Source organism: Phyllostomus discolor, chromosome 7 (assembly GCF_004126475.2).
Source record: "Phyllostomus discolor isolate MPI-MPIP mPhyDis1 chromosome 7, mPhyDis1.pri.v3, whole genome shotgun sequence".
Lineage (NCBI taxonomy): Eukaryota > Metazoa > Chordata > Mammalia > Chiroptera > Phyllostomidae > Phyllostomus > Phyllostomus discolor.
In genome coordinates this window covers 16,354,127-16,376,810 of record NC_040909.2, presented here as the reverse complement: position 1 = coordinate 16,376,810, position 22,684 = coordinate 16,354,127, and the positions used below count along the sequence as shown (strand labels likewise).

General features: G+C 45.2%; 1 protein-coding gene across 2 annotated transcripts in view; it reads left to right on the top strand.

Annotated features, from left to right (window-relative positions):
* The window catches only part of TGFBR2 (transforming growth factor beta receptor 2), an 84,072-nt gene that overhangs the window by 19,606 nt on the left and 41,782 nt on the right, over window positions 1–22,684 (top strand). For both annotated transcript variants that reach the window (XM_036030559.1, XM_028518207.2), the window contains exons 2-3: window positions 15,770–15,938; window positions 21,060–21,250. In XM_036030559.1, the coding sequence (XP_035886452.1) occupies window positions 15,781–15,938; window positions 21,060–21,250 (349 nt within the window). In that variant the 5' untranslated portion in view covers window positions 15,770–15,780. The remainder of the gene's footprint in view (window positions 1–15,769; window positions 15,939–21,059; window positions 21,251–22,684) is intronic.

Sequence of the window (22,684 nt, the reverse complement as noted above, 5' to 3'; positions counted from 1 at the left end):
TCTCCATGACGATATTAGGGCAAATTATATAGCTATTTGAGACAGCAGCACTCTTAAGGAGAACTTTCTGCAATGGTGACAATATCTTGTATATGTGCGGTCCAAGGTGGTAACCATTAGCCACCTGTGGCTTGCAATGTGGCAGGTGCAGTAAGGAACTTAATTTTAGATAGTATTTTATGTCGGTGAACTTAAGTGTCAATAGCTGCATGTGTCTATTGGCGACCATCATGGACAGAACAATTGTGGAATATCCTTAAAATTCCCATTTCCCTCAAATCCTCTCCTGAAATACATTCAGGTCACTGCTTCGCACCTATAATCAGAGTGAGACAGATTAAATTATTTGTACTTTTCTGTTCTTGTACTTGGGAATTACAGAGGCCATTTCTATCCCGAACACATCATATACCAATGTTTATGGAAATACTCTTTAGTAATACACCCTAATTATAATACTTTGTTGTCGGAGGATCCAGCCAGGTCTCTTTTATCACCTGTGTTTTTAGTTTGAATCTTAAAAAGGCTGTAAAAAGAGCGCTGTCCTGAAGGACAAAAATATGCTTACAGTCTCTGCACATGGTGTGCCCGGGATTATAAACCATTCCAACTCCTGGACACACAGGGTAGAGAGAAGTTTAAGAGGCAGGTGAAAGTCTCCAAGGAGCAGGGTTGCCCCGAGGAATGCGTCTAATTAGGTTTAGCTTCCACCACAGGAGTCCAGGGGAAGTGGTGCCCCGAGGCCATTGGGATTTTCCCTCGTGAATAAATTCTTCCCCCTTCGGTCACCTCTCTGCTATGTTCTAGAAACTCACCCTTATTTGGCATGCTGTGACTTACACCCTCCAAAAAAAACCTTGACAAAAAAAGGCTAGTATGTTTTATAAAATGTTAATTTCCTTACTGTAGGCTTATGTGGGCTTTGACTGGAAACCTAATCCGGGGGCTTGGGCTGTGCCTGACGTTGCAGCCATTGAAACGGGGCTTAATAGGAATTACTTAATACCTGAGAGCCAGACTCGCCTGGCTTTTTTTCACACAGCCTTTTATCTCAGGCTCGGGGATTTGCATTTTGAGAGGTCGTGCCAGCTGACTTGAGCCCTCACAGGTTTCGGCTTGTTGCAAACCTAGTTCGGTCCACTTTTCTCACTTCTGGAAACTTTTGCTATTCGTGGCTTATAGGTTTACCATGGAATCTAGCCCTTGTCCTTAATTGTCTTCTGCTCCTACCTCAGCAGGAGTAGTACGGACAGCCAATCATTTAATACAAAACACATGGCTTAAGAAATCGGGCTGGAACTTTAAGGACAAGTGGCATGCAAGCCAGTAGAAGCCAGTGGGACTTCTTTCTTAGCTCTGCCCTGTGTCTCCTTCCAGTCCTGCAGCCTTTGAGTTCAGGTCTCCCTGGGACTGAGGAGCCCAGGTTTTTGTATTTCCTTCTATCCGTGTGGTCCAGTAGAACTTCGTGTGTTGATACAAATGCTCTGTGTCTATCTATCCTGGTCACATGTGGCTACTAAGCACTTGATAATGGCTAGTGTGGCTTGAAAGTGAATGCCATTTTATTTAACTAGAGTTAAATTTGAAAGCCTCTAGCTACCCTGTTCCACAGAGCTGCTCTGGGTCACCCCATTGACTTAAGGACAGTGTGGCCTGAGAGAAGCGCCTTCCCTTGGCTACTCCGTTGGCCTGAACCTTCCTCAACCAGCTCTGCCAAGGACAGAAACTCTCTGACTTCTTTATACTGTAAATTTTGACTAATGAACCTTGAGCTCTTTATTTTTTATTTTTTTTCACTGACTCTATACACCCTCCATGCCTGGGTTCAATATTTTATTTCCCTATTGCCTTATTCCTTCTGTGATCGTAGCTTTAGCCTTTGTCCAGCAACTACAAATAGTTTTTTTTAACAAATGAGGAGAATTTATCAGAAGAGTCGAGGGTCTCTCCTGGTACTTAAGGACAGGCTGTGGAACTTGGCTTTAGAGGACTTGGGGAAGTGCAAAGCTGGGAACAAGTGTGTGTTGGTACCAACTCCCATGTTCAAGGCAATGTTCAAGGTGCCGGAATACCGCCGTGAACTAAGCAAATCTGTGTAGACAAGTTACCAAGCAGGATTCCGCTCCTGTGTCGGGGCTGATGAATGCAGGGTCCGAGGCAGAGAGCGATGGGGAGTGTCGGTAATTTTAGAAGGGGCTGTCACGTGCCTACCTGAAGTAGGCAGATATCTCAGATAACATTCCAGTCAGAAGGAATGAAAAATAAGTTCGACTGCCCTAAAATCAGAGGGTGCTGGTCATCTTCTCCCCTGGTCTCCTCTCCCCCTTGGTCTCTCATCTTTGCTTCTCTCCTTTTATATTAGACTCCATTAGGAATTGCAATCCATTGGTGTTGGTAAAGAAACCACACTCATATGGATAAAGCAATGAAAATGTACAGGCTCAGTCACCTCTGTGGCCCTGCAGCATTTTACATACTTGGTTCTCAGGTTGCAGGTTCAACAAGTAGGGTTGTGCGGGAGCAGTATTCCATTGTGTAAGTGCACCTCGGCTTCTTTATCCAGTCCTCTGCTGACGGGCACTTGGGTTCTTCCAAATTTCAGCTGTTGTACGTAGCGCTGCCATGGACATAGGGGTGCATATATGCTTTCAAATTAGAGCTTCGGGTCACCCCAATAACTGCAATTAAAAAAAAAGGTCGTGTGGGCGCAATTGGAAGGTATGTTAGCTGCATACCACAGCTTGTATAAAAAGTCTTCTTAAGAACTAGAAAGTGTTCTAAGTTGACTCCCCAGTCAAAGGTAATTCAAATCATTTCAAAGTTACTTATTCCACTCTTCCCCTAGTAGGAAATGGCATTTCAGTAGGTGAATATGGCCATTCCTCGTGGATGCAAGGAGCCAGCCATATTCCAATAGTACGTGAGAGCACGGTCCTTCCAGGACTTGGAGTCTAGTTCTCATATTTTGTATTGAAGTGGCCTGCTAGAATCTATCTTGACTCTGCTGCAGCCTGTTGACAAATAATGTCATTGTGTAAACATTTTTCCCTCTTCTGCCCAGTGTGAGTGGCATTGGTAGCGCTTGGGGAGCAGCTGGTTTTCCACTCATTGGAGGGTCGCCTCATACAAGTGGCTGTATGCTGTTTACTGCAAGTCCTTTTCGGGTCACGCCAGCATTGAGTAATGCCCAGGAAAGGCGAAGACCAGCCTCACATTTCCTCATCCAACTGCACTGTGAGAAAACAAAAGAAGTTGCCCAGTTTAAGGGCAGATTCTCAGATTTTGTTTCAAATTTCCTGCCCTTTGTTGTCTTTTCTTGAAGCCTTAACAATGCTTCAAACTTGTTTCTTTTTAATTGCACTTCCTCTCCTTGAAAAACATGGTGTGTGTGTGTGTGTGTGTGTGTGTGTGTGTGGGTGGGTGGTGGTCGGGGGTGGGGGGGGTGGGGGAGGTTTCAGAACGTTTGGTGTTATCTTAGAAACCAACCCAAGCGCTTTTAGAAGTGGATCACTGTTTTAATGTGTCTGTAAAAGTACGCTAGAAGTGGTTTCTGCATTTATTTCCTTCGAGTTCAGTCTGTTTCTTTTCCTTCATTTGCATTTTGGGGGAAATCAGCCTTGAATAGGTGACAAAGTAGGAGCTTGATTTTTGAATTTTGGTTTTTAATTCAACGAACATTGATCGGGGCCTTATTATGTGGCAGACCCTGGACTGAGGCCATCGTCATGGAACAAGACAGGTGACATCCCTGCCCTCAGAAGCTTTCAGCCTGTGCTGCAGACCTTGCCATCTACCTAAACGCTTTCCCCTGCTAATCTTCTGTAACCATTTGTCAGACATAATCAAGGCTTCGATGAAGCAATAGGATGTTTTTACGCAACAGAACCTTTTGTTATTATTCCTTATCATTCGAGCTGAGCGCAGAGAATGGATTCAGAGTAAACATAGACTAGAAACATTGGAAATGTGCTCAAGGTTGTTGTTTTAAACGGTGACAGTAAATGTCTCTGCTCTAAATCAAAGTTTCCTCCGCATCCCCCATAAAATGAGAGGAAATGCCTATGGGGCCGAGTGGAAAGTGACCCTTCCATAAATTTCCTTCCTTCCAACCTCGTGATGCACGTGCAGTTCTGTTCCTGCAGGACTGACCGGCAGCAGAGCTGAGGTTCAAGTTCGTGTACGTGTTAAGGGAGAGACATGTACTTACACAGCACACTAGGAAGTTGCACGGGTGGGTTTCTCAATCAGCAGAGAAGACACACCCAAATGTAAATGCCCTGCTTGACAGTCCTGGAGCCATTTTTTTTTCCTAAGCTGAAACAGCATCTCAATCTACTGAACCAGGGCTGCCAAGTCTAAGCTGGGCCATATTTGAATTCTTCCCTTTTGGGGGTTGGATTGTGAATATTTTCCAAAATGAAAGGGACCATAAGCGTCATGGTGGCAAGGACAGGCAGGGAGTAGTTCAGTCACTGCCGAGGAGCGTGACGCCAGCGCACAGTGGGTCCACAGCCTCCTCTACTGTAACCTTCCTCCATCCCCAGCACGGAGAATTCCCTTGCAGTAGAACCTGTACAGCAATATCACACAATTAATTTCACATAAGGAGATGGCCTCAAGGAGAAGGCATTAAGAAATACTGTTTTCCACATGTCTGAATGGCGCAGAACATTTCTTAACTAGAGCCTTACAAATCTAGTCAAACTGGTGCTTCATGGTCCTCTGATCTTCTCATCAGCTGTGAATCAAAACGTTTCGCTTTTATTTCCTTAAGAAAGCCAGACCTAACTTTATCCCAACACTTGAGAATTCCATACTCTTCAGGCACCTCGTTGCTTCCCCACTCTGCACGTCAAACGCTAATTTTATTAGCTGTGTGGCCAAAGAACATACGAAAGTGTCTCCCAGCCAAAGCAGATCGGCTTTGGCCTGTTGAATACTGTGCAGAGTCAGCAGAAAATTTGAAACTTGAACTTGATCCGAAACTGGTTATGAACAATATTTTAAAACTGGGTTATCTGGTTCCAGAAAGATTGTTTATATACTTTTGGGAACGTTGTTGTAAATCCATGATGGATTCCATCCCATCTCTGGGAAAGCTTTGGAGCATCGAGGTAATGAAAAGCTGTATTTCAATTTGTGTCCTCACACACATTTCCTGAAAGACTTTAAAAAAGTTATCAAACTGCCACATTCTATGGTGGGAATAGACTGACCAAAATCTTGATTAATATTTGTCCTGCCTTGCCTGGAAATGTCTTTCCGGGGAGAGAGCATTGCACGCATTTCTGAACAGAGTGCTTGTGTGGCACTTTTTATCGTCTAGACAATTTTCACATGTACTTGACCCTAGAAAGCACCATTTCACAGATCAAGAAATGGAGGTTCCAGGAAGTCAAGTGGCTTGTCCTTGGTCCCATGGTGGCTTGTCCTTGGTCCCACGGTTAAGATCGGCAAAACCTGAATTGACTCACAAGTCTCTGACCTTAAAACTCTTGGACTCCACCAAGCTGCTCTTATGAGCTATGTCTCCTAAAGTAAGTGAAGGACTTACAAAGAATCAAAGCTCTTCTCTAAGAGATTTCCTGCTCCTCCTGCTCCTACACCTTCTGCAGGCCACACTCAATGTCTTTGTCTTCCATGGACTTTGAGCAAAACTCTGTTCTAAGCCTTTACAATGGAAACATCTATTGCATTGTTAGCCTCAGGAAGGATGCGGGGTTCCGTGTGACCGGTGGCTTTATCTTTCAGTTATCTGTCATTGATCTTGGATACATTATTTCACCTCTCTGACCCTCAGTTTCCCCACTAAAAAGGTGATGACAGAATTACACAGTTGTTGTGATGAGCAAATTGAATAGTCATCACAACACTGAGTGCTGGACTGGGCATTTGGTCTGCATTCAGTATGTGGTGATGATAGAAATAATAACTATGATTATTACCCCGCACATATCTGATGTTTAAGATAGAAAGTTTTCCTTTTCCTGGAACCAACATGTGAGTATCCACATTAAAGAATCAAATATATATTGGAAGATGTTCATATTAGAGAGTTAAATCATGACTTTTTACATTTCGGTTAAACCTCTAGTTTGGAAGAGAGTATTGAATGGACATGTTAAATAATCATTCATGGTAAAAGTTCAGATGGCCCCAGGGGCCAGGCGGGGGCCAGGAGACGCCAGGGAAGGGCAGGAATGAGGCGAACTTGAAGCTAACTTGTTTACACTGCCTCAGGGGCCACCAGGCCGCACCCTCAGCTCCCCGTGGTACCAGAGCCACTGTAGCCAGATCTTTTTACTTTCTCAAGTGGAATTGGAAATCTGGCTGTCCATGGGATATATCCTAACTTTAAAACTTAGTTCGAATTTTAAAAAGAAAAGATGTTTAGGCCAAACAGAACATATCTGTGAACTGTACCTGGCTCCTCTTTCCCCTCCCCCTCCCCCCAACCATCTCTGCTTTGGCATCTCCCGCCCTGGTCTACTGGAGTTGCTTGGTTGTCAGAAATCGAGTGTCTTGGGCCTCACCCTTTAGAGGCCCTCCCCACAGTAATATTTCCAGTCCTTTTGCAGAGCTTGAATACAGCACTCGTCTACTGTCACTGATATTTGCACATATTCAGCAAAAACTGTAATTGAAAAACCTTGCAAGCACTGGTTCTGCACCAGGACGCTGCAGCATGTTGGGAGTTGTGGGAGGGGTGTGGTAAAAACTTCCACAAAGTTTATCAAGGAAAAGCCTGGTCTCACAGGAAATTGATATTCAGACCAAATTCCTTGCTTAGTGGAAGCACATGGCTCATCTCAAATGCTTGTTTCTCTGATCCTCTAATCGCTGCTATCTTTAAAACAGTCCTTTCCCACCACATTTGGTTACCCATTTTTGCATTAACTTGCCTCAGTACTTTGAGATCCCATGTGCTTTCACTCCTAGGTGATAACTCATTCTTAAAAAGCACATCTTCATGTAGCCCTTCTTCATTTTCTGTTCTTCTGATAAAAATCATGATCGTGCATGTTTTTTTCGTTCCCTGGGAGAACACAAGCATCTTGAGAAAAGGTGCACACACCTTACACTGGCCAACATCTGTTCAGGGGTGTAAGATGAGGGCACTCACAGGGCAGGTAAATAACGCAAATTTGTTTAGGTTGGTTAATTGTTCTGCTAAGTGACAAATTATTTTAGCTGAATTATAATGTTACAAAATTCCATAAATTGGGCGCTCATTATCTTGCCTCTAAATAGCACAATTGTGCTATTTACCAATTTTGTTTTGACTGTCACCAAGAGAATTAATCATCTTTTATTTTCAATCATCTCTGGGTGATTTTCTTTGTTGCTACAGCACTTCACCCAAGCTCTATTAACTGAGGGAGAATTGTTTTCTCAGTTACTACTACTTTATGTAAAGTACTAACTTGAAAGCACTTCCAAACACAAGAATAAAGTTAATTTTATCAACTGGATTCCTCTCGTCCTCAGCCCCAGCCCCTGCATGCTCCTGGTTTGGGGCTCAAGTCCCTCCAGTTAGGACTGGCCAGATAAACACACTGTGAAAATCAGCTTTATCAGTGACAAACCCAAATCGCCCAGTGTGGATGGTGGTATTTGCTGCCAACGGCTCACCCCTGCCCAGCTCTGAGGAGTTTGTTTTATCCACCTGATCCTTATTAACGATGAAGGAAGGTGATCGAGAGGCCTAAAGCTTTTCAGCTTTTTGAATACGCCAAAGTGTCGGTATTGGGAAATACTGCCTTTGGCAAACGTGTGGATTTTTTTTCCATCTGCTAGAGTCATTTTAAATGTTTGGGTTTTGTCTCCTAATAGGTGACCTGATTCTGGGACCTATTTTTTTAAAAAGGGCAAATTCTACAAGTGTTAGAACTCAAATTGCACTTCATTCCTCACTGAGCCAGGAAACTCGGGGAGAAGCAGGAACACCGTGTGCACATCTAGGTTACCGGGCTGTGGGGCTGGGGCGCGTTAAATAGGGAAGGACGCAACCGAAGCTCCAGCTCAGTTCCTTTAAGTTGGTCACTGGAAAATGCCAGTCGCGTTTCCATTCAGCTACGGTGTATTTTATTCTATGTATGGCGTCTTTAAAATGTCCTCGTAAATCAAAAATTTAAAATCGTAATGGCACAGTCAAGTTTTTAATTTAAAGTACTCTGTTAGATAATCCTTTTGGTGCACCCCGTAATTCCTTAATTTACTTGTTTGGTGAAAACGAATTCATGTTTACGCAGTCTTCTTAAAGCAACCCAGAGTAAGCCATTAAACTCATGAGACAAAAAGGCTCCTGAAACCCAAATCCTGAAAGCTAAACCCCATCCGTGGAGCATTTACTCCAGGGAGGGAAATTACTCACACGCATGCGTGCGCGCGCCCACACCCTCCTCTCCCGTTCATTCATCATTACCGACGTAACCGATGGTGTAGGCCGGAGTTTTATTAAAAACTTCTACAGCTCGCCAGATTCACTGATTTATTTGCTAGTTCTCGACTTTGCAGTTTTTAAAAGGGGCATCGCGTCCATTCAGTTTATTTTAGAATCGAATATTGTTCTATTATGAGATTAGGCGGACAACGTCTGGGACTTTTTTGTGCCTCCTCTACTCTCCTTGGCGGCTGCACACACAGTTTGGGCCAAGCCAACCCTACGACCCATATACACACCTAGACTGTCTGTGCGCCTCTCGGTGTTTCTGTCTGTGAAATGAAACATGCCTGTTTGTTGAATAATTCTGTGTTTTCAGGGACCTGACACCTGCATGGTCCGGATCTCCCATTCTACTAACCCCCCTGGTCTGGGCTGTGTTCGCAGCCCTGAGTGCCTTTGCGTCTCTGCTCGCTTCTCAAAACCACCATCCTTCAACGATGGACCCCTCTGTGAAAGTGGGAATTCGCATATGGGCTCTTTCACCTCTTCTGACCTCCTGTTTGCAGTTAAAGGCAAGACCCAAGGAGGGCAGGGGCCAACCCTATGTTTGTTCTAAATCTCGTACTGTGTGAGCATCGGAGACACTTGATAAAGCCTTCATTGTTGACCATGTGGTAGGCAATGTCAACGTGGAAAACTGTCTATCTTTTCTTACTAGGTTTTTGACTAGTGAGAATGATTTCCCTGCCATTTCAAAGAGATTTTAGAGTATTGATTAGGTCATCCTTGGATGGATTTTAACAAGTGTTGTTATAATGAAAACATTTACATGAAAAGAAGAATTGATGTCTTTGGTCCACTTGTCTGCGATTCCTTCCTGCCCACACTGTGGTCCCCCAGTTATCGAAGTGATGGTTTCTCCTGTCCTGGCCTTGGTGCCCAGAGGCTCCACCTCTCCCGCTCTCAAAACACTTATAAGTACTTAGGGACTGAGGGGTCAAATACAATTTGAAACTAAAAGGTCTTGCATTGTATCAGAAGTTCCAATTATGCAATAGATGTTCAGAGAAGAGAAGTATTTCTGAAACTTCATTACAAGGTGTTTTTTGTTTGTTTGTTTGTTTATAGTAATTGGCTGAAGTATTTGATTAGCTTGGGGATGTCTGTCTTTCACGAGGAGTCACAAAGGGACACCTCCAAGGTCGCGTGACTTGCTTCTTTGTTCTAGGCGGGAGGATATATGTGACAGGCTGAAAGTCTTGTCCCACCTGGTCTCAAGGGCCATGCGTGGGGTGTGTGTTGCCAGCATCACAGCCCATGACGGCGATCTGCCAGATGGCTGCCTCAGTGTTTGACTCTGAAATGCCAACTGCAATTAAAACCTTTCTTTCAGAAAACAAGTCTTTCTATTCTGGGCCCATGCAGTGATCAGAGCCTCGGGGCCTTTCACTGTTTGAGAGGCCAGGCTTCAGAGGAAAGCAGATGGAAAGAACTGTAAGATGAGACAGGCCTTTAAGAAAGGTGAGGAATAATACAGCAGGTCCTAGAATACCGGGCGTTTCATTCAGAGTCATTTCATTATAATGTTGATGGGATGCCATAGGGGCTTAGGAATTAACTCTAGTTTATATCAACTAGCTTATGGTCCAGTTGGTTTCATTATCCATCATGTCACTTCAAGTCCAAGAACCATCGGTGACTTCAAGTGTGGACATGATGTATTTGATTTTGCTAGATCCAGAGGGAGTGGAGGAAGGGAAATAACTGCCAGTCAGCAACTGGGTTCTTCACAACCTTTCTGTTCAGTGTGAACCAGCAGCATGGACCTCACCTGGGAACAGCATCCAGGTCCCGCCTGTGCTGGTCAGTGTTGTGAGTGTTTGAATCAAACACTACTCTAGCTGTTGCTGTGTAGGTCCTTTGTAATGCGATTAACAACTACAATCAGTTGACCTTAAGAAACATTTACCCTAGATCATATGAATGGGCCTCTTTCAATTAGCTGGAAAGCCTATGAGCAAAAACTGCATGGTTTTGGAAAAGAAATTCTGCCTCAAAACAGCAGCATCAACTGCTACCTCAGTTGCCAGCCCACCAACCCGCCACATACATTTCGGACTTGCCAGGTCCACAAGGTCATGAGCCAGTGCGCTACCCCACACCTGTGGGTTCAACATACTCCCCAGGGATTCACTTGCTTAGTATCAAGTGAGAAGCACAGCTCTCAGGCATAGTGAGTTCTAGTCACCTATGCCTGTGAGATTATGGATGATTCTATGAGATGCTGCACTTAATTGTGTCAATTTCAGTGACTGTGCTATGAAATATACAGTATAGAGTAAGATATCCAGAGGTGTCTGTAAACTAAATGGCTTCTTCAGTGTCCCCCAAAACATGCTACAGAACAATAGTAGGTAGATGCATGAGTTCAAGGATACACGAATACGTTTCTGGTAAAGTGTTTAGATTATTTTTAGAATCTTGAGGTTTTGTATAATTGTTCAGCTAACAGTAAACACCATTCCAGAACTAGAGTCCAGGACTCAGAATTCCAGAATGGGAGTCCGGGACTTAGAATCCCTATCCAAAATTCTGCATATTTCTCTGGAATAAGTCTAAACCTTATTAAGCTGTCCATCTCTGACCTTCAGAGAGATCACAAAGGTAGTTACAGAAATAGACACAGCTGAGCATTTGCTTAATTCATATTCTCGAGACCTGGAAACTCTGTGTCTCGGCAATGAGTTTGGGGAAAACGGGCCCTAAAATGAGGAAGGCTGCATGACTTAGACCAGAGAGGTCTGGGCATGTTACTCACGGGTTTGTTTGAAGAGAGGGGAAATGTGACAGGCCATGTGATACCATCAGATGCTGAGAGCAGCTGCCCGTGTTTACTTCCTTCACCGAGTGATTTTCTAGGGGGGAGACACTGGGACCTTTTCGAGGGGAACGTTATGAATCGCTAATTTGCCTGTTACGGGTAGAAAGTTCTCTAAAGATGGTCAGCTGTTCACAGAGGATTTGCAGACACAGCAGTGTGGTGAATGCAGGGGGTGGGGGTGTGGGTAGAGGTGGAAGAGGGTGTAGGGGGAATAACGGGTAATGGAGAAAATGCGATAAAATGAACTACTAAAAAATGCGCTGCCTTGATATGAGAACATTTTAGCTAAAGAGACTTAGGAGAGTACATTAACAACCTGAATTGAAAGCAATTTTGACGTTGAGTAGGGTTTGCTATAGAGCTAATCAGGTGGCTCTTGCTGTGTTGTTTAGAGTGATAGCTCTGTCCCTGGCTATTTACAGATACATTTGTCCCTTGGTGTGGTGGGGCTGGGGCACAGGACCCTACGTGTTCCAGGACCCCCCATAGGTACCAAAATGCATGGATACTCCAGTCCAGGTCACCTGCCCACATCCTGCTGTATGCTTTTAAAATCATCTGTAGATTATTTATGATATCTAATACAGCATAGTTATTATACTATATTATTTAGGAAACAATGACAAGAAAAACTGTCTGTCTGTGTTCAGTACAGACACAGACATCATAGGCCTAACTACATGTCAGCAATGACTTGACCTAAACATTTTTTCCCAAGTATTTTCCATCTGAGGTTGGTTGAATCTGTAGATGCAGACCCAGTGCATGTACAAGGCCAACTGTATGCATTTACTTTATGCCTGTATGCATTCCTTGGGGCTCACAAACATTATGTATGAAACCTAAACATGTGTTTGACCGGTGAGGTCATGGCAGGACCTTCTTTCCCTATGTCTCAGAATGCACAGAAGAAATTGTGCCCCCCCCAAACCGTGCCCACTCGCCCTCCACCCCACTCTGATTAGCAGCGTACTGCGTACTGCTTAGCGTGATATCAGTGACTCCCCTTTGACGACTCTAGGATTCTAGGAGCTTATGGACCTTCAGGCAATCTGTGAAGCAACCCTCCGAATAATGAGCGAAAGTCTATATGTATGTCTCTCCGCCCCCTCACCCCAAAGTGAGTTCATAAAGCTTTTATCAAAATGAGGTGACCCCAACAAAGGTTAAGAGTAGCTTTGCCCTGTGCACTTAACTCTATCTCAGCAACATAGTGATTCACAAAAGAGAACACCGGCTTAGAGCAAAGGCTGGCAATTTATTGACAGGCTGGAATTGTAGGAGCCTGCAGAAGTCAGCTAATTGCGAGTGGCTGGTTGGGGAGAGGCTGGAAATTGCAGTGAATGTGCCCTGCATGAAGGCTTTCCAATCAAAACAAAGCTGATCGAGATAAAAGGTCTGCTCACCTTAGCAGGGGTAGCTTCTACTGCGGTAGAGAAAAAAAAAATGAGGCCTCCTTGCTGGCTACTTACCAGGTGATGCCACATGATAACTTATGCACCTTACCTAGCACACACTAAGTCTTAAGAGAAGTTGCCGATGTACACTTTCCCCTGCCTCCACACGCCTGTGCCTCCAAGTTTGGAGTCAAGTTGGCCGTTCCCCTGGAATTCCATGGACAGGTCTTCTCTTTCCCGGCCTCACCTTCAGGCCTGTGAATCGCACGGCTTCGGGGCCCCAGCTGCACAGACTGCACCCTGAGTGGGGCCCCAAGCTGTGCAGCTGGTGACCTTTCTTTATTCTTCTTTCTCTTTTCTTTCTCTTTTTTTTTTTTTTTGGTGGCCTTTTTTTGCTGTTGGTCTCTTCCACTGCAGATGGTGTTTTGCAGACATCAAATCCAACCCCTTACACTTGTCACCACATCTGTGGCCGCCACTGCTGCTTCCAGCACGGTCTCAACTGTTCTTATTTATCACTCCTGACCCCTGTTACTTTTCTCACACTTCTAGCTTTTGTGAGTCAAGGACTGGCCAGCCGCCAGAAAGATGCATTTCTTCCCCTAAGTGTAAAAGGGCTAATCTCAGAGCTTTGGGTGAATTTTTTTTTTCTCCAGGAAACTTCCAGCTTTATTGAGGGGCTCCCCATGTCAGGCATAGAAGTTGTTTATGTGTTTGTGTGGTTGGCGGGGGGATTTGTTTTCTGTTTTGTTTTGTGCTGGTCACGTTATTTTTCAGCTCGTTCTAGGTCAGGGGTCTCAGCCTTGTCTACACATTAAAATCACCTGGGCAGCTTCTCCAATCTCTGATGCCCAGGCGACCCTCCTGAATAATTGCAACAGCGTAGCTGGGATAGGACCCGGTTCATTATTTTCTAAAGTGCCCTAGGTGATGGATTGCAACAGGCCCCCAAATTGATAGCCACTAATCTAGGCTAAAATCCTAACATGCTGGGAGACTGAATTCCAAGTCGTGGAAGCTTGATTTTATATTTAAAAACAAAGCTTCATCACCACCAAATAGATGTTTGTTTTCAGGATAGTCTATCAAAAATAAAAAACCTTTTTTTTTTTGCTTTGCCCACCCCTTGTAGGAAAACCTAAAGGGTTAAATTCCTTGTTTCGCCAATGGATCCAAATCTAACCACTGCAGAAAAAATATATATTCATCGTTGCTTTAGTCCCAAATTGAACACAAGTTTCAGAGAGCACTTAGGCCTGTATTTTTAGCTAAGCATAGAGCTGTAGTGCTGGGAGACACTGAGAATTTCAAAATAGTTTGCTACCTAAAAATATACTTCCTGAAATGAACTTGAGGCCTGGGAGGGATGAATGGGTTTATTTTTTCTTCTATATTTAATGCTACCACAAGAAAGCAAATCTTGAATTTATAGATGTTTATATTTTTAGAGGCCCAGGAAACAGGTGCTCTGTCCGAGCGACAAAGAGGGCCGAGTGGCAAAGCGTCGATGCCAGAAATCTGAAATTTGCAAACAGGGAATGTCCATGGCATTGAAATTGCTCCTCTGGCTTTAGGCAGCCGAGTACTGAACACGGGGAGGGGAGAAGGAGGCTTTCCAAGCATGATTCCTGGGAGAAACACACCTCCCAACTTCCTAAGGTCCAAGGACTAGTGCCAGACGTGGTCTGGGTGCTTCACCTTCCTGAGTGTCCTCAACTTCATGTTCGTGGACCAAAAATCCTTATACTCTTATCTCACTTGACTCTCCAAAGGCACACCTTGACTTATCTTCATTGCCAGTGGAAATGAACCTCTTTGAAGGAAATGATGGGGAAGGAGGCGCTATACTTTTTGACTGCCTCTCAGCATGCAATATGTGAGCTGCAAAGAAGAATGAATATTGTATTTATAATTGCACTCCCCGCGGATGCAGGGGGAAATGTTCTATATTTTTCCCCACTTGGTATAAAGCAGCAAAAGCAAACTTCTTATATTCATTTCTTTATGTATTTAGCTTTTCACTCATTCATTCACTCAATACGTATTTTTGGATAGTTGCTTCTATGTGACAGGCCCTCTTCTTGCCACAGCATACAAACGAGGCAGATAAAATCTCACAGGGGTTGCATTTTGGTGGGTTGTGCAGAAGATAAAACAGAATCTCGTCATAGTTACCTGTGGGCTGCTTTAGGGTGAAGAGCTGACGTTTAACCAGAGATCAGAAAGGTGACAAAAAAGCCAGACAAAGGGAGCAGCAAGGCAAAGGCCTGAGCAAGGAAGGAACGTGGCTTCTTCCAGATTAGCCCAAGTGTCCAAAAGCTAATAGGTAAGGAATAAGAAGGCTGCTGCTGCTGCTGCTGCTGCTGGTGGTCAGAGAGGTAGCATGTGGCGGACCCTTGAGGTGGAACCCTGCCTGCAAGACTCCAATGCCTGAACAGTGATGGGGATTATTCCTAGGCGTGACTCAGTCCATGTTCGTTCATCCACTGATTTCCCTCAAGGCAACAGAGCGAAGTCAGAGCCAGCCTCTTGCAAGAAGACCCCATAGCTCTTTCAGGTGTCGGTCAGGGACAAGGTGGCCAAGTCCCGCCTCACCTACAGGGTCTCCTCTCAGTTGCCAATTCCCTTTTGCACCTCACAGTTCTGCTCCTTGGTGGCTTCTCTGTGTGGGTGGGTGGCGCCTGTCGTCTGGCTTCCACATCCTCTGTCTTCCTCTCTGTTCTGGGTTATCCTACCCTCGTCTGTTTCCTCAACTATCCACCCAGCTAGACTCTAACTTCCCTATGGGCACTTTTCCTGGTGCTCCCAGCACCCAGAACAATGCAATGGGCCAATCCAGTCCCTGTTTCTTGATGGAACGATAAGGTTCGTATAGGAAGAGTGCCTTATAAAATCATGGACAAACTCAAGAAGTTATTGCAACCTCCCCCCACCCTGCAATGGCTTTTGTTACGGATTACATAGGGGCAGGGAATTTTCACGCCTTCCTTCATATTCATTCTTCTGACATCAGGTTCGTTTGAAATTGCATATCATCAAGAACTCATTGGCAGGCTGTCTGGCGGTGAGATAATCACTCAGTGTATCTTTCTGTTCCCTCCACAGTTAATAATGACATGATGATCACTGACAACAGCGGTGCACTCAAGTTTCCACAGTTGTGTAAGTTTTGTGACGTGCGGTCTTCCACCTGTGACAGTCGCAAATCCTGCATGAGCAACTGCAGCATCACATCCATCTGCGAGACGCCACACGAAGTCTGTGTGGCCGTCTGGTAAGGTCGCCTTTTCAACAATCTTTCCCTTCCCCCTCTTATAGTAGGTAACGCAGGCTCGTGGAGCATAGAGTCCTGGTGTCTTCATGCCCCAAGCACAGACAGTGTCCCGGTTCCCTCTCTCAAACCATCTTTTAATTGTTAAATGAAGTTTCCAGAGATAGTCTGTACATTTTCAAGTGCACACACATGTGTGTCTATAGGAGATGACCTTTAATATTTGTAAAAACTCTGGAGACCCTTCCTTGTATGAAAAAGTGGAATATGACACTCAGCAGTCATGTAATGACACCCCCTTGGCGCCCCATAGTGACACCAGGAGCTTTGTTCTTCTGAGACGACCTCGGGCTGGTTTTGTGGAAAGGGAACAGATGACAGGTGGGCTGTTGGGAGAGGAAAGCACTTTTCAAAAAAAAAAAGGGGAAGCAGTTCCTGAACCAGAAAACAGCCCATTCCTTAGTCAGGGGGCCTGGCCGTGTCCTCACACCACCCCATGCTACACACCACATCTTTCTCTTGGGTCAGTTCCCTCTATCCTCTCCCTCTCTGTGCTCTCTCCCCCAAACCTCACCACACACACACACACACACACACACACACAGTGGGTGCTCATAAATCATCCAACTCATTCATAGTTATAAATTGGGAGTATGAATGAGAGATCAAAGAAAAATAGGGATCATCAAAAAAGTACCATTTTATAAAAACGTGTAAGTTCATTAGTGCAATACAACATTTTGCAGCTGTATTCTGCTGTTTTGAATTCACGGGCTGTTTTTAAGTAACGGATGGGTCTCCTGGCCAGTGGCCGATGAGAATATAAACCCAAATATCCTTCCCTCCTTTTGGGGAATGAGTCTTTTGGACTTTCTCGAGACCACATGTAGTTAGTCTTGATGAGAGATCTGAAAACCTTGCGAATTCTGTACCTGCTGAGGTACGAACTCATTTCTCAAGACGTAAAGGGGTGTGAGCAGCAAAGACGAGTCACGATAGCCTGCTGTACCTGCCAGCTCCACTCACGTCCAGTTCTGAGACATGCTTCTGGAAAAGGAATTGTGACAAAGACTGTGCTGAGGAGAAGGGACGGTGTGATCGGAGGTTAGAAGCTGTGCCGTCTGAGGAATGGCCGAGGCAATGACACGGATCCAGGAGAGAAAGGACGTGGGTTCTCCTGAGAGACATCTCGGGACGTGATATCTCCTGAGATATCTCAAATGGACAGTATCATAACCGTTTTCTTCATAGCTCTGAAGGGCAGAAGGAGGGCCTACAAAGTTTACAAGGAGACAGACATGTGCTCAGTACATGTTTAAACATCCTCCCTATCATGGTTTCCCAACAGCAGAAGAGACTTCCTTCTCGGGAAGAGTCACGCAGAGTTCAGCAGAGGCCGGGTGACTGGCAAGTCCAGTGCAGGGAGGATTGAGACACCCGACGGGATGACCTCAAGGCTTCCTTCTTCACTTCTCTTCTCCGCTGACCATCTGTGCTTAAATGTCCACTGTGGTGGGAGCGGATACTTCTGCCAATGGGAAAAAAAAAGGCTCTTTTAATTAAGATGTTTTTCCTGGACTCGCAGTGCAAGTCCAAATGATTGATTGTGAATCAGGTTGCTGGAATAGAAGCTTTGCTTGTCTCAAGAAAATGTGAGCATGTGGGGGAGAGGAAGCCTTCCTGTGTCCTCCGGGACCCGGCTGCAAAGAGGAAATACAGTGAATGTGAATGTCCACCTGTCTCGGTGAAGACAGATAGTCCCGTGGAGTGGGAGTGTGATGAGGAGAAAGGTACGGGCAGGGGATGCGGTGCTGTACCCCCTGACCCCCCTTCAGCATCGAGGGTCTCACCCCTGCAGCCTCTGGAGCACTGGCTGCTGAAGGATCGTCCCCCAGTCCCCCCTGGGAACCCCCCGCCCGAACAGAACTGCTTCATTCCAGTTCGGCCTTTCCTCGAGTTTGGCCCTTCTTCCTGGGCAACTCCCATCCTATAACTGAAGGATGCGAGGGTCCAAATGCCTGGCCACTTTGCCTCAATTTGGGACAGCGCTGATGGACCATCCCAGCTTTATGAGTCCTGAGGGATCAGCCAAGTCCTGTAATTGCAACCTGTGTTGCGGTTCAAATCCTCCAACGTGCGGCGCTGCTCCCTTCAGTCACTTACAGGCGCCTCTCCAAAAACCTCCTGCACAGAAACCTAGTGGCCTCAATGTGTTTCCAGGGCACCCCAAACAGGGAAGGAGGCTGTTTTAGAAACAGCCACAGGCAGAAACTGAAAGCCTCCGCCACCATGGTGCACGCCTTCCAAGGTCTTGATCAGTTTCAGTGTCCATTCCTCTCATTGGTTTGTTTGCTCATTTAACTAATGTCAAGCTGTGCACCCATTTCATGCAAAATGTTCAAGTTCTTCCCAAGAATAGAACTATATTGGAGCCAAAATTAATTTCATGACTGTGTTTTTTTGTCTCCCAGTGGCTACTGACAAACTCCTCAATTGCTCAGAGCAAACATGGCAGGACAAAGAAGTCTGTATTTTTTTTTAAAGATTTTATTTATTTATTTTTAGAGAGGGAAGGGAAAGAGAAAGAGAGAGAGAGAAACATCAATGTGCGGTTACTGGGCGCCGTGGCCTGCAACCCAGGCATGTGCCCTAACTGGGAATCAAACCTGCGATGCTTTGGTTCACAGCCCGCACTCAATCCACTGAGCTCCGCCAGCCAGGAGAAGTCTGTATTTTTATCGATGTGTTTTCCCTTCCTACGCTCAGCTGTATCTAAAGATATTCTGCAAAGTGAGTTCTGCTGTCAGGAAGAGCACTGTTGCAGGACTGAGTGGAGAAAGCAGTGAAGGACTTGAGCCAGACTCAAGTATCGTAGCTCAGTTTCCTCTCTGCAAGGGTTAGTTCTCTAGGCAGTGAGGGTGTGGAAAGCAAGAGGCTCCGGAAGAGAGGCCCCACCATTACAGAGCAGTGGCGCTCACAGTGTCTTCCTCGTCCTATTTCTTGGCCTTTAGAAGCTTCACAGCAGAGAGATGCTCTGCTTTTCCCTGGGAGAACAGTGATCTCAATGTGCCTTCCTATGTATCTGCACATATGTGCATTTGTACACATGTGTGCACAACACACACACACCCGCTTTGGGGGCAGGGAGGTGGTCTTGTTTCAAGGCCACCATTTCTGCTAGGACTTCCTAGTAGCTTTGGGGTGAAGGATGGGGAAATTGTTAAGTGTACATCATTTGTTGTGTGATCATGTGCCAAGTCAAGTTTCATCGCATTACCTGCTAGCGCCCTGGAGTGAGGATTCTGATTGCTGCTCCTCCTCTAACAGTAGGGGCATGCGGAGCAAGGCCTTGCCTCTCTTGGCATTAGTTTGGGGACAGTCGATGTGCTTCAGGAAGTGGCATGCCTGCTTCTGCTGGAGTCACCTCTGGGCAGGCTGGGCAGGATGGATGTCGCAAAGATAGCTTCATTCCTGGCTGGGTGTTCCAGCCTCACCCTTATTCCTCCCCTTCTTATCCCCTTGTTGACACACTGTCCTTTAGTGTCCTTCAGTTAAGCACCGAGTGGGGGCAGTGGACACGTTGCTCTCTCCCTGTGGGTATGGGCCCACCTCTTTTCCAAGTGGAAGCTGTGTCCTAGCTGCTCCCATTTTTCTCACTGTGAGCGGTGAGCTTGTGTGTGTTTTGGGGGTGAGAGGAGTTGATTAGCGAGTGTACACTAGTGTGTGTTAGCACATACACTCACATGTATGCCCTCAGAATCCTTCCCAGGACACATTGCACGTTACACGTGTAAAACTGACTGAACCTATCATGAAGTTTAAGACCTGATTTCCCCTCCAGCGTAGAGGCTACCATCCAAGGCAACAGTGTGTTGTATCTGAAAAGGGCACAGATGGGAGGAAGGATGTCAGACCGACCTTGGCGCTGGACACAGTCATCCAAGATGGCAGGTTTATGAGGGGAGCAGAGGGGAGCAGGCAGAGAAATAATGCATTTTCCAAGGATGCCAGAGTTTTACTGTGGCTTCTACAACTTTAACAGCAGGTATTAATCATGTCACTTTTTAGACGTAATGTACACATAGAGCCAATTGAGCATTTCATAGGGCCCACGTAAAGTGTAAGAGATTTCACTGAGTCCGGAGCTGAATGACTTTCCAAATGTGTGATATGACGAAATAGAAAATGTAGACAGAATGAGTCGGTGACAGCCTGAAAGATTTCACTGAACTGTGAATGAAGAACACCTTGCAGGTCTTTCCCGTGTGTTTAATTTCTTTTCCTTTTCTGTTCCTTTATAATTCTGAAAACTGCACTTCTTTATCTAGGAAGCATCTTCCATTTTCTCAGCACAGCCAGCTGCTGACAGGGACAGTGCCTTCCCCCACAGTGACCTGGGGGCCCAGCAAAAAAAACAAAAAACAAAAAAAAAAAAAAAGAGGAAGCACTACTGCTTTCCCAGGCTGCTGTTTGAGAACAAGTTATCTAGACTTGACCCTGGTTCTGCCAGATAAACTAGGGTGTGGCGTGCACCTTGCAGCACATTCAGGGTGGAAGGTTTAAAACCATCCCAGGGGCCCCAGCACCCTCCTGTTTCAGTGCCCTGCCCTTTGAGGACTGAGTTAAGACAATGTGTAAAATTCTCTGCCGGCGTAGCCCCTGAGGTAAGCCCTCGTGTTTTTATCATAAGTGGGCTCTGAGAATAAGCAAAGGAGCCCTGGCTGGCGTAGTTCAGTAGATTGAATGCGGGCTTCGAACCAAAGTGTCATAGGTTCGATTCCCAGTTAGGGCACATGCCTGGGTTGCAGGCCATGGCCCCCAGCAACCACACATTGATGTTTCTTTCTCTCTCTCTTTCTCCCTCCCTTCCCTCTCTAAAAAATAAATAAATAAAATCTAAAAAAAAAGAGAATAAGCAAAGGAAAAATTAAAACAAGTAGAAAAAGCACAGGAGACTAGAGGACAACCCGTTAATGTTGGAAAACAGGAACTGGCTGCCATTATTAGAAAAACTATATGAAGGAAATGCGTTGCAGGTTGCTTTTTCTGGCCAGAGACCATATAGTCATCCATTCTCTTTTTCTCTCTCCCCGGCTCCCACTCCACCCATGAACTGCACCGAAGGAGGAAGAATGATGAGAACATAACACTAGAGACGGTTTGCCATGACCCCAAGGTCCCCTACCATGGATTTATTCTCGAAGATGCTGCTTCTTCAAAGTGTATTATGAAGGAAAAAAAAGTGAATGGCGAGACTTTCTTTATGTGTGCCTGTAGCTCCGAAGAGTGCAATGACCACATCATCTTCTCTGAAGGTAAGTTTTCTCCTCTTGATGGTCCGGGGCTTGACTTGCTGTGTGTTGATTTCCCGTGTCCCTGGTCTGCAGTCTCAGCGTGTGCATTTCATCCTCCTGTGGCTGATGCTGGCAAGGGAGCCACAGGAGGTGCTTGTGTAGTTACAGTGTTGGTTCTGGTCCTTATTGAATCTGGCTCATAGGACCCACACTATTATTGTCTTTGCCAAATAGTGTCCTTCCCCTAGAGTAGTGGTTCTGAAAGTACAGCATCACCGGAGCATTTGTTAGAAATGCACATTCTGGGGAAGGAAACTTCCCCACTGAACCAGAAACTCTGGGTGCTGGGCCCAGCAATCTGTATTTCAACAAACCTTCCAAGGGATTCTAATCCAGCTAAAATTTGAGAACCACTGGTCCAGATTAGAGGAGACTATTTGATACAAGTGGGGACTTGCTTTGAATGAACACACGTGGATTTGTGTGCATGTTCCTTGGATTTGTCTAAAAGGTTGTTATCATTGGCCCCGTTTGAGAGAAGAACTGGAAAAGGCAGAGGGAAAAATAGTGAGTCCAGGTTTACCCATGGAGACAGGGAGGACTAAATTAGCTAATAGCCTTTATCTTTGAAGTTCAGCATTCACTCAGCTTGAAAGAAGGGCACACTCTACTCCATCAGTTAAAAAAAAAACTATTCAATAATTTTTAATTATAAGAGCAGTATATGTCCCTTATCAAAAATTCAAACAATCCAACAATATGCAGAATTTGACGAATGAAAGTACATTGACCTTATCTCCTCATTCCCAACCCAACCGATGATCAGTTGGGAGTTTGTGGGATGCCCATGTGTCTCTGCCATTCATTCATTTAATCCCTGCTTCCTTCCTTTCTTTCCTTACTCCCTCCTTCCTTCCCTGCCCCCCTCCATCCAGGCATCTGTCCATCTGTCCAACTGTCCCTGCATCTCTCCTCTGTCCATCCATCTATCCACCCTATCCACTTACCCATCTTTCAGTGCAAATAGTTGATGAGACTATAAATATTACTGGGCAACTTTTTTTTTTAACCAACCACTTTTTACTTCTCTTTCTAAAGATGATAAAACATACAGATCCACTGCACACCTCTTAGTTGTCTAGAATTCCATAATGTGGATTATCTTCTATGACTGATGGAACCATTTCCATTGGGTGGGCTATTTAGGTATCTCCAGTTTTTCACTTAATGCTACATTGAACATCTTTGTGCTCATATCTTGCATAGGTGTTCTATGGATATTTCTGCAAGGTAGATTTCTTTCTAAAAGTGATGTTTCTGGATCAAAGTTATGAACGTTTTAAGTATGGTAACCACGACTAAATTGTTCTCCTTCAAAAAAGAGATCTGAGCATATGGATTTCCATGTACCTTCTCCAACACTGGGGATTATAAGCCTTTTCATTTTGCCAGCCT